Source organism: Apteryx rowi, unplaced genomic scaffold (assembly GCF_003343035.1).
Source record: "Apteryx rowi isolate R43461 unplaced genomic scaffold, aptRow1 scaffold_119, whole genome shotgun sequence".
NCBI classification, from domain to species: Eukaryota; Metazoa; Chordata; class Aves; order Apterygiformes; family Apterygidae; genus Apteryx; species Apteryx rowi.
In genome coordinates this window covers 797444-815295 of record NW_020447408.1, presented here as the reverse complement: position 1 = coordinate 815295, position 17852 = coordinate 797444, and the positions used below count along the sequence as shown (strand labels likewise).

Here is a 17852-nt window from a genome sequence, read left to right as displayed (position 1 = left end):
TTTCCACCTACAAGTAAGCAAAACTACTTGTTAAAAAGAATTAGTGATTTATGATTATATAGCGGTATTGATTTACACAAGCTCTATATACTAAAGCCACAGCCTGATGCTGACTCCATGAGATTTATTACAGGGTTTATTAGAAAGAGCTTCTTCACAGTGAACATTTTACATTGAGGTGGGGAGGACAGTGAGGGCTTTTTAGTTCCTTCCTGTTTTTGATAAAGAGTAGAACATAGCTCAGTAAGTGACAAATTAAGCACAGTGATAGCAGGTCTGCCATCAGCGGCCATTAGGAGGTAATGGGGTGCACTGCTTATTCAGTTTCTGCATCACTGTCCAAGTCAAGGACATCCAGAGGCTGTACGCGGAGGGAGTCATAGTTAGGCGGAGGGGTGCCAGGCTCAGGGGGCAGCACTTCATTAAGATGAATTTCATTTCTGGGAATAGGACTGGAATCTTCATGCTGGAACCCGAGGTTCGTGTGAGCTTCCACCAGCTCCGACACTGTGGGAGGTGCATCTGGGTACCGTGCCTGGGCTCGTTTCTGCTTCAGGCCCTTGCACCAGCTGATGATGTTAATAACGGTGATCCACAGAGAGTCGATGATGATTTCGCCAAACTCTATGAGACACAGCACAGAGCCCCCCATCCAGAACCCAAACTGGCCTCCCAGGCTTGACAGCAGCCAAACGATCTGCAAACGGGAAAGGAGGACAGTGAGGTAATGCAGACCCAGTCTGTTCTCTGATAAGCCCCAGGCATTTACTGTGTTTTGATGTTGATCTAGGGCAGTACAGGTGTTGATATTACCTAGTAATGTTTCTGCTGAGTCCCTCATTTTGCAGGTGCTACTCTGTAAAGGTTGCATGCTCCTGCGAAGATGTCTGACACTGCTTCTCAGTGACCTGTCTCAGACTGACAATGGGGAAGAGAGGTGGGAGGGAATAATAAACAAGGGGCTATGAATTAGCTGATGAAGGCTACTTCTGCAGCCCCTTCTTTGCAGTGGATAGGGGAGGCAGCAGCATAGAGGTACTCAACATTGTCCTTGTGAAGGGCATCTCCAGATATTCTAACTAGTCTCTCTGGGAAGCTGACTACCCTTCCTAGGCCTGCGTGTGTGACTTATTTCAGCATATGCTTGCTGGGTGTTGTGTTGTGGCATCACACAGAAAGAGCATCTAATCCTGCACTCACGGTTGTGGCAGCAGACTCTGAGATTGTTCGGTAGTTGTATTCCTGGAAGTAAATGTTCAGCTTGATGATTCCATTTCTGTAGGAAACAAAAAATGACTTAAGAACAAATTCAAGCTATAAATGTCCCATGTATGTACTTAAATGCTTGTATGTTGGGAACAGCTTCTCAGAGCAGTGCTGTAGGGGACAGTTCATAACCGTTTCCACTCAAATTTCTGCCTGTTAGGTGGAAGAAGTAAAAAAAAAGCTACTGACTGCAAAATACATGCTGGAAGAGGGAGTTTGTTCTCAAGTACTTCACAGCCTGAATCCTCCTGAAGAAAGACTTGCGCATCTGAAGCTTCTTTGGAGCTTTTTGCTTTGTGTTTTCCAGCTGCCTCAGTTGGTCTAAAAGGGCTACTGCCTCTCCCTTCAGTACCCCACTTCTCATATTCTTGTGTCCAGAGACAGAGCGGCTGTGTCATGAATGACTGCTCCAGTCTGCCAGGAACAAATATGCATGTCCTGTTTAACCATCTTACTCTGAGTTCTGTCCTGGAAGCAGAGTACGTCAGAGAGATTTTGGGGTTTGCTCACTATGAAGAACTTGAGTATCTTTTTTTGTTTTTTCTTTAAGATCCTGGTGTGAGGGAGGTGCTGAATTACAGCTTTGTAGCTTTCCAGAAGGTTGTTTTGTAATAAATGGCTTAATATTAGGCTTCTAACATTAGCCTTTTGTGCTAACACTAGGCTTCTAAACCTCCATGAGAACTGACTTTTCAGACGTAGCGAGCAACTCGCAGTGAGTGTCATGGGAGCTGTCTGTGCTTCCCTAAATCTGGTCATTTCTTATTGCCTAGATTTCTCGGTGCCTAAATTTAGCATTGAAATATAAACATTTTGGCCATTGTCTCTTCTTATAATCCTCTGTCCTGGTGCCTGTTTCTGCCTTATTCTCTGACATGCTTTTCTGACAACAATATTATTCTAGGGTTAGAAAACTCTCATAGGAGCTTTGTTCCTGGTTCTTCTGTTTGATCCAGAACTTGGTCTTTCTCACAGATGCTGTATCTCTTGCTCTAAGTGCTTTTATTTTCATACAACTCCTCCAACAGCATTGCTGTTCTGCTGATTCTGCTCATGTCTGCCAGATTTCTTGTGGTCAGCCTCTTGTTAATGCTCCAGTTAGCACAGGACCAGAAAACTGGTTTGTGTGTTCATCCTTGGGCAAATGGATTGCAACTGCTGACACCCTCCAGGCCCTGCCTTGGCCAGCACACCTCATTCTGGGTACCTAGGTCTAGACAAACCAATTACCATAGAGTTCAGGATTACAGATCTGTTCAGGAAGTAATCCTGACTTCATTTCTCACTGATACTCGGCCTGACGTTCCCAGCACAAGACTGTTATTTCACATTAACTGCACGTGGGTTAAACCAGCAGCCTCCTCATTACAGGGGGTTTAGCATTTGCAACCAATATTTATGAAACTGTTTCCTGTTTCTCTATTTTTTTTTTCCCCTTGGGGAAGATGCCTCTTCTTTTCCCCATGTTTCAGGGTTTAGGTTATCAAAGGATAATTCAGTCAGTGTCAATTTTGTTGACACTGTGTCCAACCTATTGCTGCTGCTGCTGTTGGAATATTCAGAGATGTAAGTATAAAAGCATGAACATTATGATACAGGAGCTGAACACTGGAAGTTCACGGATTTCGTAGCTTTAAAGCCTCCAAGCTCCTATATGCAACTGATGGGAGGTGCTGTGTTTAATGTTCATTTTAGTTTAACTGCACATCTGGGTTTTTGTCTTACCTAGTTTGTTACTATGGAGAATACAGAATATGCATGAAGTGCATTTGAGATTTACTTTACGTATCTTCCAGGAAAGCATGTGCCAAGTCTTGTTCTCTCTCCTGCATAAGCACATGTGTGCTCTGGCTGATAGCCAAGGTTCATGTCAATCTAATGTTAACAGGCTCATTAGAGAAGATAAAGTGGTTGCTCCTTTCACTTACCTGTCCAGAGTCACATTTGTTGACAGATCCCTTTCATAAGACAATATATGGAAAATCCAATCCTAGGAAAATAAAATTTATTCAGAACTGAGAAGCATCCTCTCTAAGCACTTGCCTGGGCTGGAACCCCAGGAATAAAAAATCTGTGCTGAACATTCTTTAATACAGCTCTATTGGATTAAGAACACTCCCACTATGTGATTTGTCTAAGAGTTACAACAGGTACCCACACTGCCTCGATCTGCTCTGTGCTTGCATTCACTGGTGATGTCGAGTGCAGAACAGCACTGCAGCTGCATTTTCCATCAGTGCAGTGAGTCTGTAAGTCACACATGCTTGTTTACCCACTTGTAGCTCCTACATTTGGCAACTTGTAGATGCCTTCGGACAAGCACGCTTTTGCTATGGCTGCATGCGTGCTGTGACAGCAGTTACCCTGGCTGTAGTTTTACCAATTCCAGTATTAAAGATTAAGTTTTCATGTAAGGGATATGTGTGAAGTCCTTGGTGCTAGGATAAGTTAGATCACCATGCCTGTTTAAAATCTCCTTTGAAGTTGATTACAACCAGTGAAGTCATGAGACCTACTGTACCTAGTAGGAGATGACATGGGAACACTGTCTGCACAGAAAAGGATGTCATACCTTTATCTATGATGCTGTAAGAATACTGTGTGGCAAACACTTAGCAAGAGAGAAAACAGTCATGCAAGCAGTCCTGTAATGTTTATGGGTAAAGAAAGAGAGGTAAGACTGCATGTGTAGCTTTGACACTGCCTAATCTTTAGCATTTAATGAGTGATCCAAATGGAGTATTCATTTTCTCTTTAGCGAGCCCATGAGATCTTATCACATCTTATCTGCCTCAGACTACGCTTGTGTGTACAAAGGTGGCTCTGTTTCTGGTTGTTCTCTACTCCTGAAAGAGCATGAAACCACACAGGTGCCATATTCCTTCTCAGGAAGTTGTCCTGGTAAGTGGATTAAACAAAACATACTGTGACTGTGAATTAGGCAAAATTTATAATGCAACAATGAAGCTAAGCACTAGTTCTCTATATTTTGGCCAGCAAACTCATAGAAAGAAAGCCTATACCGTGCCTATTCCGTATTTGCATTACATGGGAACGTGATTACTCATCTTTGGGTTGTTAACTGTTTAGTGCAAGACCACAAAAAGGAAGTGCCAATGTTGGGGGGATGCCACTCCTTGTTTGTTTCATGCACTGGAGCTAGTCTTTGTATGCTGAAAATGTATAATTTAGCAAAGAGGTGCTTGCTACCTGAACATTAACTCTAAAAATACCAAGTGATTCACGTGGTTAAGAACATCTAATTATTAATGAATGTTTTAAAACAAGAAATTGGTGTTACCTCTGAAGCTTCAGATGGCCAGTCTGCCATAGAGATGGTCATTTTATATTGTGTGTCACTAGAAAGCAGAAAGAGGAATATGAATCAATACAAAATTTCCCCTTCTCCAAAGTCATTGGAACTTTAGTTCTGTTTCAGATAAGCAACCCCAAAAGATTTGCTGCAGTTTTATAAAGGTCAGAATTGATGGGAGACGAAATGCAGGATTCCCTCCACCTTTAAAGCTGCCAGAAATAGTTTGTGTACTTACTTGCATGTTTCCTTACAAGAGTCAATACAAAACTGTCTGTGTCTTATACTTGATCTCAGGGATGAATAGCAATATGCTGTTTGGTGAAAACAAAAAATCAAAGCGTCTGTTTAGATGAGAACCCAGCTTATCTGGATTATATTATTTGTATTTAAAAAAGAAATATTTTAAGTATGAGCCTGCTGTGCAAGTTTGCTTTCTTCCCCTCTAACCTTCTTTTCCTCAAAAATTCAGGCAAAGCGATTAGACAATTTAATACTTTTCTGCAGATAGATAGCTTTTACAGAGAATCAGTATTTTAGGTACAACCTTTGCCAGTTCCGGCAGTATGATGGTCTTTTGCCTATATCAGAGTATTGCAATGCAGCTGGCATTTTACATTCCTTTTTCCATAAGCTGCTGTTGCGAGAGAACGAGACCTCTCAAATGGTCTGTCCAGAGCAAACATGACTGATTGCTGTTAGACTCTGTGTTTCCTTACAAGAGTCAATCGTGCCTACTTATATAGGGATGGGCAAGTTTATTTCAGGACCTGAACTTTTCATGCTTGGTGACCTGAAGTACTACACATTTCTTTCTTTTTTTTGGTGTCAAGAAGTTTCTGCTATCTTCCACAGTGCTTGAGCCAGCTTGAGCCAGCCTGTCTTTCTGGGAGAAACCTGAACTAAGCCAGTATGGAAGCTGAGATCCCTTAGCCTTTGGTCAGCGCCAAGAATTCTCCTAGTCTATCTGTCACTGACCCTAACAGGCAAGGGAAGAATTTATATAAGCAAAAGCAATTCACTTGTTGCACTTGCAATACTAATAAAACATGCTCCCTCCCTTCCTGTGTGCCAATACCTTTGGGAAGGCTGTATAATTAGTTTTGTTCATGTTCTTACCCCAACCTGGGTTATCTTCATTATTGCAATAATTTACCCCTTCAGGTAAAGGAAACATATAGTGACCACATCCACAGATTTCAACCATGCGATTTTGGAAACAAGAGCGCAGACAAGCCTGAAAAAAGGGAACAGGGAGCTGCTTAGAACTGGGATATACTCTCATGGTGATCTCTGTGTTGCACTATGTTGCTGATGTTTATATACTCTATGAGAACCTAGATATCTTCCTCTCTTTTGCACTGAAGAGATGTTTTTTGTAGTTACACATTGAGAGAAAACTAAAGGTGCTCAGGGAGCCAGTTCTGCACAGTGTGCTACACTGCATGACTTGCTGTTGCAGATGGAAGTGAGCATAAAGAGAGCAACTTCTTTCTTCAGCTTACACATGTGCATCTCTAAGTGCCATGAGAGGCTATGGAAATAAGTCCCAAATGACACTGGTTTTACAGTCTGTGATTTCAATGGACAGATGATGGAGGTAAATAAGCTATCACGTTTACAGTTGCACTGCAATTACATTTTTCTTTACATTGCATTTTTACTACTGCTCCTCCAGATTTCAAAGTATATTGTAGTTGGGAGCTAACTGGGGGTGATTCACCTTACAGAAGTCACAGAGAACTAAACAGCCTGCTCCCAGTTACACAAGAAATGCTCATTTCTTAATTATTTTGGAGTTCCAGGGAAATTGTATGGAGTTTCCAAAAAAAAAAACCCAAAAACTTTTGTTCTATTACACCCATAGACACTGCTGTTGTTCCCAGGCTTTATATGACATATTGACAAAGGGCTGGTTCTTACTTTAAAAGGCCAGACTTTAAAAATACTTCAACATAAAGAGCAGGTTTTAGAAATCCAGATTATCTTATCTGTGCATCTGTTTCTCTCCATGAAAGGAATACAGCTGCAACTTCAACAGCATATGATCCTGGGCTGCAACATTATCATTAGCTCAGTGAGGCATGAAGTTAATCATCAGATATTGGAGTGGGATTTTTGATGAAACAATGCACAAAGCAATAACAAAGCTTATGAAAAGATAATTAAATTTAACAGTGTAAGCTGGGTGGAAAAATCAGAGAGTTCTGTGCACTATGAAATGCTTATAGAATTCACTATAATCAGAGAGTGATGAAAAAGTTTGATTTTGTTGAGAGGTCTCTGAAGTGACATGAATTATGTGGACATAGAACCTGAATCAGCATTCAGCAACTTCTAAGTAATAATGCAATCATTTCAAGTATTTGCTTAAATATTATACAAGCATCTTAAAATGTAGGGTAAAGTGGTCCAATTGTTATAATTATATAAAGGCAGAAATATAAAAAACCTGGCAGACCAAAACTCTTCACCTTGCCTGAGATTTATTCTTCAGTCATTTGTAAATAACCCCAAAATTTTTTGATGTTTTCTTTATTGCCAGATCTCACCCTTAAGAAATTTGTCTCCATTGTGTTAAAGCCTTTGTTACAAATTAACCGGTGCTTAATGTCTACACTGTATTTTTATTACAGATTCAAGGTTACAAACACTCAATTTTCTCATCCTAATTTTGAAGGGAAGAAAAGACAAAGGTATGTTTTCATTCCATATCCAAAATAAGCATGCATTTTCAGTGTTTAAAAAAAAAAGACTTATTTCTCTTAAAGAGAAAAGGATTACAAAAGAACTGAAGTATTCAGGTGAGAAATACCTTCTGTATATTTAGCCCCTGTCAGAGCAGTAGCAATATTGCTTGTGTGCACAAAATGTAAGCTTCTTTGCACATTAGAGCAATATCATGGTTAAAACAAGGAGCAGAATAGTTATCCAGATAGTTTTATCCTCCCAGAGCATCCAGAGCAGCAGGAAACATCCTATTTTATGAAAAGTTGTCACATTAAAGTCTCAGCAAAAGCTTTCTAGAATTGCAGTAACCGTTTCCCTTGCAGGAAGGCTCTTGAGATTATTCCACACTGAATAGCTTTGCTATTACAATTACGGTAGTGCATGAAGTTATGCTGATTGCTCAATAATCCCTTGAGTTTAAAGAAGTTCTCCTGATGAACATAGGTAATGATTAGATGTCTACCTCTTGCCAGTTGATCTACAGATAATTAAAAGATTTCAGTCAATCCCCAAAACTGCAAAAGCTAAACATATTCTCACAGTTGAAAAAGAAATTAATTGCCTTAATGACATTGTATGATCAGTTACTCTTTTAAAGGAACCCTGAAAGGGCAAAAACTGATCTGTAGCCTATTGCTGTGCAGGTGGGCCATCTGAAGTTGCTTTACAGATCCCAGGTAGGGACTGGGAGCTCTTCACTCTAAACTGACACACTGGAAGAAATACTTTTCTAGTTTTTCTTAAGATACTAAGGAACTGGTATGAGCCAAAACTAGTAAAAGTTTCAGCACGTTTCCAACACTCTCAGGTCTGCCTTTCTGGATACGTAATTCTAGTTCTCTAATGGTCCATAATATCTCCTAGGGAAACCAGTGCAGAGAGGACATGAGGAGCCAGGCTTGATGAGTGCGAGAGATCTGATTAGTTATGTTTAAGTTTTCATCCTCTTAGCTGAAGCAGTAACTGATCAAAGCATGATAATAAATCAGGTTGCTCAGTAAGCCAAAAGAGGGGCAAGCAAGGTTGAAGAACGCATCAGGGGAACAGAAATGGATGTTTTAAACAGAGGGACCAAGTTCACCCTGTTGTTGCTTTGTTTTGTTTTCAGGATGAATGGGAACCCTCCGCTTTGGGGAGCTGAATTCTGAGGCAACAGTGTGCAAAAAAGGGACCAGCATTAAATAGTGATCATATGTAGAGGTAAAAACATTTTGCTTTTTCGTCTGCAAATTATCACTTTGCTGGTAYGTCATGCATACCGGGATCCCATGCAACAACAGAGACTCTGGGAGATTGCTGTGTTATAGGCTTTGAGAAAATGACAGAAAAGACCATCTTCATCCCTCTCAAAATGAAAGAAAACTTCATACCTGCATAAGGGAAAAATAACTATTGATACACATTCCTTGCATATGGAGCAGTTTTGATGCAAGAATGAAGACTGAATACTATACTAAACAGTGCTGTCTGCCAAAGCAATATTCCTCATCTTTTGATGTAGGTTTTATTCCTTACATCATTAAGTTTTGATCCTGCAACATACAGGTATTTCCATTGGATTCAATGGGATTGTTTCCAAACCTGAGGCTACTGAGTGTTCAGACTCAGGTCTTGATGCATTGCCAGAAAAAAAGAGTTCCTGTGCTTAGGTTATGCGTTCTACTTTGTTTGCTGATCCTCTAGTAACACTGTGTGCTAATAATACTTTTAGTTGCTTTGAAGATTTTTCCTAAACAACCTTGTTTGATTTGAAAACATGTTTTACCTGTATGGAATAGGAAGTATTATATTCACTATATAGGTTTTTTACTGGGACATCAGACCCATTCATAGTGCAGTCACTGTAGGGATAACCCATTCGTTCCAGTTCATCCTGAAAGAAAATTGAAACAGCAAACTTATGTATGTTTAAGTTATTGCTCCTCCCTGTGTCCTTGGTCCTAGTTGGCCAGAGGTTCTGTAATTCCTGTATTCCCTGCTGTCTTTGTGGAAAAAAAATCAAAGAATCATAGAAGGAAGAGCTGAAAAATGCCTGAAAAGATACAGCTATTCCACCAGGCCAGATCAAGAAGCTATAACATAGATGATGTATTCAAGGACACAGTATTTAAACAGAGTTGCAGTTCTGTCACATACATTTTCTATGGGAGCCATTTTCTACATCAAGCAGAAAAGACCTTTTCATTCTGCTTCCCTCCTCCCAGTGATTTGTCTCTTAGAGATGAGTGATGGACTCGGGCTGTCCAGCCTGCCCTTGTCCTGTCGTAGGTGCCTTTCTGGCCATTAACAAGTGTAACCGGACATCTGCAGGGAGGAGTTGTTGTGGCAAAAGCTGGGTGAGGTACAGCCCGCAGAAAACATCAATAGCTAACCAAAATATACACCATTTTATTCACAGAATTTGAAAAAGAAATGTGATACATGCTGACTACATGTGCAGTTCCAGGAAGAAAATGGTGACAATGGTAACTGTAGTAGAATATCCCAGCTAAAGAAAAGGTTCTCTTTTCAAGTTGACTGTACCTCTGGGAGAACCTGGGGGTCAAGAAAAGGTGCCCTAACCAGAGGTGCCAGCCATAACTTGGGTCTAGTGTGAAATGTCAACAGCATGTTTTAGCAATGAACCCTCTGACATACTACAAGAAGAAGGAACAGTCACTTGAGCTCAGTATTTTGGCTTTACTAAAGCACTTTGCCAGGACAGTTACATAAAAGTTTCCATAAACTGTTCCAGTCCATAGCTAGCATATACCTTGACTCTTTTGGTTTGAGCCAGTTCAGCCAAGACTGAAAAACTTGGTTGCAGTCCCATCAGATAACATTATTCTCAGACAATTTGCTCTAGAGGAATGCCACACATACCACTAATACGCCAATAGAGGTTTCCGTCCCAGCCATTGCATAGATGCCCTGATCCTTAAGAAATGGGAAGCTCTTCTGTTGATGCAGCATTAGCCTAGCCCCAGCAGCTGATGACAGGTAGGGGATATAGTCTTGCTGGCTGATGTCCAGAATTAACTTCAGCCCTGTGACACCAAACATAATATTCAGAACATGAAATGCAGAATTGTACTGAAATGTAAGTCTTTGGAAAAACAATGAGAATATTTTCTTCTCATCGTGCACAGAAATCTCCGTTCCCTGGGGGAAGATACTGTCTGTTATGGTCAGTGTTACATGTGCATAAGTATGCATGATGGCAAATGCACAGAATGGAAACATCTGATTGTTCAGACATTCTCTCAGATACTTCAGCTATGTGGATGTTTTTTAAATGTCATTACATTTCTACTAATTGTAGTCGTATTACTTTTTTCTGTGCAATGCATTTCCCTTTGGGGGCTTTATTCCCTTCTGGAAAACAGTTGTTCCCTGTTGTAGTGCTCTAGAGAAATAGAAATCATAAATCTGTTATATGTTAAAAAAAAAAAAAAATTGCTGCTGAGAGACAGAATACTTCACAGCGCTTCTGTTCCTTTAATTCCTTCTTCTTCAGCAGAGCTTTTTCTTACCAAACTCAGCTCCAGGGTTGGAAGAATTCAAAGCCTCCTCATCCATGCCCCAGTTAAAGATGTAGCAGTTCCCATGGTCTGGATGATAGATTTGGGTGAAATTCCTGAAAGAATCATGCATATAAAACTATGACACTCAGGGGAAAACTAAAAGGTTATAAAATAATGGCTCTAGTGGGACAGGTTTTTGGCAACTTGGTCTAGGATTCACTTTAAATTGCTTAACTTGTTAAACACCTGTATTAAAAATTTCAGCTAATATAATTTCAATCAATCTGCTGTTGAAAAACAGAGAAGCAAGGTACTGGCATGTTCTGAGACACAGCCACTGAGGGTAACGCTTTGTCATAATGCAAAGGAATAGTCTGTCACAGGTGAGACAAAAAGAAATAATTGCTTGATCTGAGCTACAGTAACAGATTTGGTTGGTGTTGTATCTAGTTCTTTAATAATTGTGTTACATTCCTTAAAAAGGTGATATTGCTTGCAAAACTTTCTGCAGTCTGGGCTGCTGTTCTGCACTCACATTTCTCAAAACTGGGTATATAAATTTGCCATTCACAAGAAACAGCAATGGGTTAAATGCATTTCTCAGAGCCTTGTGTAAAACGTGATGGTGTAACTGAGGGCTGTACTTCTACGCAAGTGGTACACTGACTCAAAACCTGAGCTGGCAGCTGGTTATCACTAAATATTCAGTGAAGGTCTCACTGGTGGTGTTAGTCTCCATAGGTCATGAACAAAATGGTCCATCCAAAATTAAAATTGTCTTATTTCTGGGTCTTGCTCTGATGTGCAAAGTAAGGGGTGTATTGTCTTATCTGATGGTCTGAATAATCTGGCCATAGCTCTAGAGGAGCCAGCCTCACGGCTAGAGCTCATTGCCTCATTCCAAGTTCTCATTCTCATTGCTAGACTCACTGACCCAAGACTCTGTGAAAGGCTAGCTGGAGGATGAAGAACTACAGCAGTCAGCAGTGTGCTGTGTAGGGGTGTCCTGCACCAAAAGATAAGGAGTGTATGCCCCTGTAGAGAAGCGTATCATTAGTGTGTTTTGGCACGCAGTTTCCCCTCAGAAAGAAAGAGGGGAGAAACGTGGCCCCAAACTCTTTCTGAAAGAATACACAGATCAGTCACTGGTGCCCAGGTTTCTTGCAGACTGACTCTTCATTCATGAAGAGTCATTGCTGTCAGAAAAGCAAAATAAACATAAACATGACTTCAACTATTTCAGGGCCTTTCTTCATAGGCAAAGGCATCAACATTGCATAGATTCTCTGTTTAAGCTACAGAGACAAAACTACATTATATAATGGGGCAAGTTCTCAGGTCAGAGCCCCACAAAAAAAATCTGCCATTTTTAAGCCACCAACAACTCATCTTCTGACAGCAACAGTAGTGGATAAATCAGCATTACATGAGACATTTTTACTTAATGCAAATGGAAGAAATAAAATTAAAAAGATCAGAGGCCAGCCATATAGGTACAAAATGCATAAAATTCCCGCAGACTTCAAGGGCTGTCAGTACTAGCTAAACTACTGCTGACCCTGCAGTTCTTTAATATATTAGATTTATATGTCTTCCATAGCACGTCTATCAATTAATAAGGAAAGGAGTTAATAGAATTTTGCCAACAAATTCCTTTGTCATGCTAGACACACTCTCTCTAATTCAGAATAAGACTGGCAAAACTTCTTGTGAATTTATCTGCTGATTGTGAACTGTTTGCTAATAAATACAAACATCTAAAGTAAGATTCCCATCAGAACTTCACCAATAAAGTTTTCTTACTGGCAAGTAAGAGCCTATGACCATTAGCATTTTAAGCAGGGAAAAGTGAAGAAGTTCAAGCTGATTAAGATGTAACTTGAATCTGCTTCCAGAAGTAAACCTGAACTAGCTGGTAGTAGTACATGGATGTAAGCAGAGGTTATACGAGCCCACTCAGAAACCAGATAAAGCTTAGGTAGCTTTTCTATCTAAAATTAACCTGAAGTCTAAAACTCGAGCCAGCTCTATCTCAAAATACACCATTTCAACCAGCATCACATCCAGAAACCCTATGGGAAATGTTGTTAGATTTAAGAACAAGCAGAAATCTTTTTATCCACTGATAATATACCTTAAAAAGAAAAAAAAAATGCTGCCATCCCTTTAGCTGTAGCCGTTCTGACACGACAGGAAAAGGCGAGAAGTTCGGTATACACGTACTTGTAGTTGCAGGGTTCGGCCCCATAGAGACATGCTAGGATCATGTCCTCTGCTTGGTAGCCCATCCTAATTCTTTCCTGCAGCGGGACTTTGGAGAGGATGCTCGTGGACTGCAGAATGTACCACTCAGTCACCGCCTGCGCCGCGCTGGTGAAGTTCCTGTAGATGCAGTCGTTGGAGCCCTGATGGCTGCACTGGAGACACACAGGAGTTAGGCCTTAAATGGTGAGCTGGCTTCGAGAGAAGACAACAGGAAAACAAAAGGGAACATACAAAGAGTACTTCCTTTCCTTCTATGCCTTCAGCCAGCCCTATCTGCTTGCTCTTGTGGAACCGAAAAGAGGTAAGGCCAGAAAGGCACTGCGGAAATGGCTGTCAATCACTGTGTCTGTTCACTTCTGCATGAGGAACTTGTTGATCTTACTGAAATCATTATCTGTTTTGCAGCTACCTAAATTCATCATGCACTAACTTAACATGGCTCCTGGCTGGGTTCCCTGTTATATTTAGGGCACGATCCTGCTGCAGGCCCCACATGCAGAATCCCAGCAGCTTCGGTCAGATGTCTGGTGTGCAACCTGTAGAAGGATCAGGACAACCCCCCCCCCCCAGTGAAATTTTAAAAACTGTTAAAACAAAATACCTCTATGCTGCCTTGTTCAATCTCTCCTCCCTCCAGCCCTGAAGCCTTGAAATAAGATACCAGAACTGGTAAACTGCCCATGAGTTACATGTCCCTGTACTGCAGAAGCTGCTCACAGGCACCAGCATGAGCAAGAATTCCCTCAGCTATATCATCTGTGCATGCCAGCTCGAGCAACAAGTGGATATGAAACTACAGTGCTCCTCGAGCAACTGCCAACTGAGACAGTAAGACTGTTCTTGCAGGGATGCAAAGAGCCTTGCCTTTGGCCAGGGCCCTGGGCGAGCCGGCGCTGACACACGGAGCAGGCAGCTGGGTATAAAGAGACACCTCGAGGCCTGATCTCCGCATTACATTCCAGCAGGGCTTGTCCAACACACCCTGCCTGTCCTTCCTCCCTTCCCCTCTTGCTGTTTTTTGCAAGATGTATAGCTGCTCTTGTTACCATGGGACCCTCACTTACCAGTTTCACTGCCAGTTTGTATTTTTTTTCTTCTGACGTTGTGTTGGATGTGACAGGAGAAGTAGCAGTTTGGTTCCCTGGGCCAGTCTGGTTGGTCTCAAAGATATCCACAATGACAGGATGATCTTTGTCGTGCTCGTCAATGAGGACCAGAGGTATCTGGTTCCACAGCCTCAGATCTAGTGTCTGGGAGATGTTCTCACTGCTGTTTAGTGGCAGGGGCAAGATAGAGTCCCCTTGCGTGGGCTGGAGGATCCTTTCCAGAGCTGCCTCAATGAGTTTGTCTAATTCTTTCAGTAGATGCTTCACCTCTGAATATCTGCAGGACAAACAGCAGTTACCAGGTGGTGTAATGGTGGTAGCAGCATGAAACAGAATTTGTCATGCTATTAGACTGGACCTCAGCTTGTTTCAAAAAGATTTATTGGAGAACAAAGGGAGTCTCCACGCAAAGCACAACCAGTTTGAAAATGTGTATCCTAGCAGCCAGAAGTGGGGCAGCAACCAGACATAAAATTAACTGGAAGATAAACAACAAGTGCTGTCCTGATGAACTTGCTGTACTTCACAGAACTGACATTATTGCATTTCAAACAATTCACTACTAATTTACACAAAATATCTCTAGCAAGGAGAGAGGAAAAAAACCCACACTTTCCTGTGTGTCAGCTGTAAGCATCTCATTTTGGACTACACTACTGCATGGATATAAATCTGAAGTAACTCTAACAAAATCAGTTACTCCTTTGAAGTTATTTTGGAGTTATAATACTGTAACTTGGAGCAGATACTAGTGTTTAACTAGCTCTTAATGACAGGCGTATAAGTGATAAGAGATATGTTCATGGAGAGGAAGAAGTAAAGAAAGGAATTGTGGGGAAAGATCAAGAGACTGATCTTGGCTGTGACAAGTTAGTCGTAACTTTAAAGTTTTCTCTGAGCCAGGCAAAGTTTACAGGGAGGCAATAACCATTATTGGATTATCTGATACAATAAGGAAAAACAGACAAACTTGCAGGTACAGAAGCCTTTCTTTGGATATGAGCCATTCATTTTTATATTGTTCTGATTGTTTTTTACTGCCAGTTGGTGCCTCAAATGATAATTTTCATTGATGCTCCTAATACAATATGAGACAGGAACCGATCTACAGCATCTTATGCTAGCAATATAATTCAGTGTGTTAATGCACGATTGGATAAATTAGGCAAAGGAAAAACTCACTTGAAAGGGTTGGCGTTGCAGACTGTGACTGCTGGGAACTTCATAGTCTTAAATCCAATGGAGAGAGATGAAGTGACATTATAGGAGAGGTATGTGTTAATGAGGATACCCCATTGCCAGAAGACCAGAGATGCAAAGAGCAAAGTCAAGAAAAACCAGATGAATTTCTTCTTTGGCCCCTCTTTGATGATGCGTTTGGGGCCATGTGTGTTGGTGTTATCACAGTACCAGACCAGGAGCTCTTTATATGTGTAGCCAGGGCCTTTCTGGAGACGGTGCAGTGCTCGAATGAAATACTTCTTCAGGTTCATGTTGGTGTCTGTAAACATGAAAAAAAGATATCAAAACATCAATTTTAAGAAGCAGGAGTTTGTATTATGCCAAATGTATTTGTATTGTCAACAAAGCAAAATTGGAATAATTATATAATAATATGACTGTAGATTTATAAGCTTGGAGAAATTTAGAGCAGATGTTCTTCAGGGTTATGCAGTACTAGTGAAACAACACGGAGCCCTTAAATCCTTGAGAAGGTACAAGCTGGAGATTTCTGCCTTGCAGTTTCAAAGTGGCAAATGTTTCTGTCACTTCCTTTTTGGTGTTCCTTCTGTTCCCATGAGGGTTAAGTTATTTAGACCTGTTTGAAATTTCTGTGCCTACCAGTTAACTTACAAAGTGCTAGCTTCCAGGCCATTTAGATGTTACAATAAATAACAATACACTGCAAGCTTTTTAGGAAGTGGATGTATTATGTGAAAACATGTACTTCTGTGCCTACAGCACATTCAGCCAGAAGTGGCCAGGAAGGCCAGGCAGATCATGCACTGGTGAGGGTGGGTGATCTGGGTACTGTGCTCCTGCTGCAATATGTTATATTGTACAGCTAATGGAGAAAACAAACGTACTGAGCTCTTGTGCAAAATGCCTTGGGTTCTGCAGCAGACTGATGTTCAGAGTCTGGTCTGCTGTACTGGCTTTTGTGCATCCTCCCATGAATATTACTTTTTAGCTGTTAAAGTCCACAGGACAGCAACTTTGCCTATACTCTAACGCTTGCAGTGCGCCACCCTTGGAGAGCCTGGAAGGAGCTTTCCAGTTCTTCCTTCATGAGAGAGTTTTGGCAGCACCTACCATGCATCTCCCCAGAGCTAGGGCTCCCTCAGCCGTACTGAGAATCCGGCCCATTAGACAGGGCTGATCAGACATATAGACCTACATGGAAAAATGGCTTAGCTTTTACTATTTAAAATTAGTCTATAATGGGATTCTTTGGGGGAAGGGACAGTATTTTGCCTCTAAATAAGTTTCATGTCACTGTAAAAATAATCATAAGTGCTGTTGCTACTGTAGACTAACATCACCTTAAATCTTTGTCAGCACTAGCTGGATCAAGCAGTATAAACACGAACTGTTTTCATGCAGCATTTAGGCTAATAGTGTTTAGCATTCAGGTTAGCAGGCTAATACAGGGTTTAAGAGAAATTTTCATAAAATGGATGAGGAAAAAGTATTACAGTGTAATAGCACATCAAAGGGGGCAGGAAAAGAAGATTTAGAAACAGTAGTATCTTTCTCAAGACTAAGAATACTGTTGAGTGCATATTGCCTGCCAGAGGAAGAACAATAGTTTGGTTTTTTTTCCCCCAAATTCCTTTGTCTTTAAGATAATATCGGTATGTTTCTATTGCTCATGTGAGGGATGCTGCATATTTTACATTCATATTGTGAGTAAATAGAACATTTTGTCCTGCTACTTCAAGTGAGAATTTGTTACTAAATCTTAATATCCTGAGGCAGGATTTCGAAACAAAACAGTTGGCTATTAAGAAAACTTTTCAAATTTAAAATGTAGGAGAACAGAATTAAAGATTAGCGCTATGCATAACGCAGCATCCTGGAAGAGAGACTGCTGAAATAATATGATAATTTCAGTAATCAGCAATGCATAAATTAGATCAACACAAAATTACTTGTAGATAAAATATCAAATGTACAAAAGGCCTGTGTTCGCAGGCCACAGGTGAAGAGGTAGCAACAGTGTCCTTCTGACTTTTCCAAAGAAAAAAAGGTAATACTGCTTGGTTTGGTCTGATTAGATGCTATTTTTCTTTTTTGCTTAGGCTAGTTTGCAGTATGACTATATCAGCACATGGAGCAAACGAGAAGAATTAATTCTTAATGAAGACCTTCTGAAGGATCTTTTTTTGGTGGGAGGGAGGGGAGTACTTTGGCTGAGAGCAAGATCTCCCAGTTAGTAAATACAAAGAGTTTGCTAAAAATATAAAATTAATTGGTTTATGATGTCTCACTCCCTTATACAAAGAGAGAAGATGATTCTCATTGCATTTCCTGTTATGTATATGACTCTAATACAGGGTTGCCTCCTTCTACTTAAAATCAGATACAGTTAACATCACGAGGTTTTGATTGCTTCCTGCATAAGGAAAGACCTGGGAAAGTAATTTAGAAAGCAGAAACTCCAGCTGC

The 17852-nt window shown here is 40.8% G+C and overlaps 1 protein-coding gene across 1 annotated transcript; it reads right to left on the bottom strand.

Moving 5' to 3' along the window:
* Nucleotides 1-155: 155 nt before the first annotated feature.
* On the bottom strand, nucleotides 156-15681 carry SCNN1B (sodium channel epithelial 1 beta subunit). Its single transcript, XM_026085988.1, has 12 exons — nucleotides 15366-15681; nucleotides 14142-14460; nucleotides 13036-13229; nucleotides 10822-10925; nucleotides 10172-10335; nucleotides 9075-9182; nucleotides 5699-5816; nucleotides 4818-4893; nucleotides 4568-4625; nucleotides 3195-3256; nucleotides 1201-1276; nucleotides 156-697 (listed from the first exon to the last, which is right to left on the bottom strand). Exons 1-12 carry the CDS (start codon nucleotides 15674-15676, stop codon nucleotides 317-319), a joined length of 1971 nt encoding a protein of 656 aa, XP_025941773.1. The 5' UTR covers nucleotides 15677-15681; the 3' UTR covers nucleotides 156-316.
* Between the last annotated feature and the right edge of the window lie 2171 nt (nucleotides 15682-17852).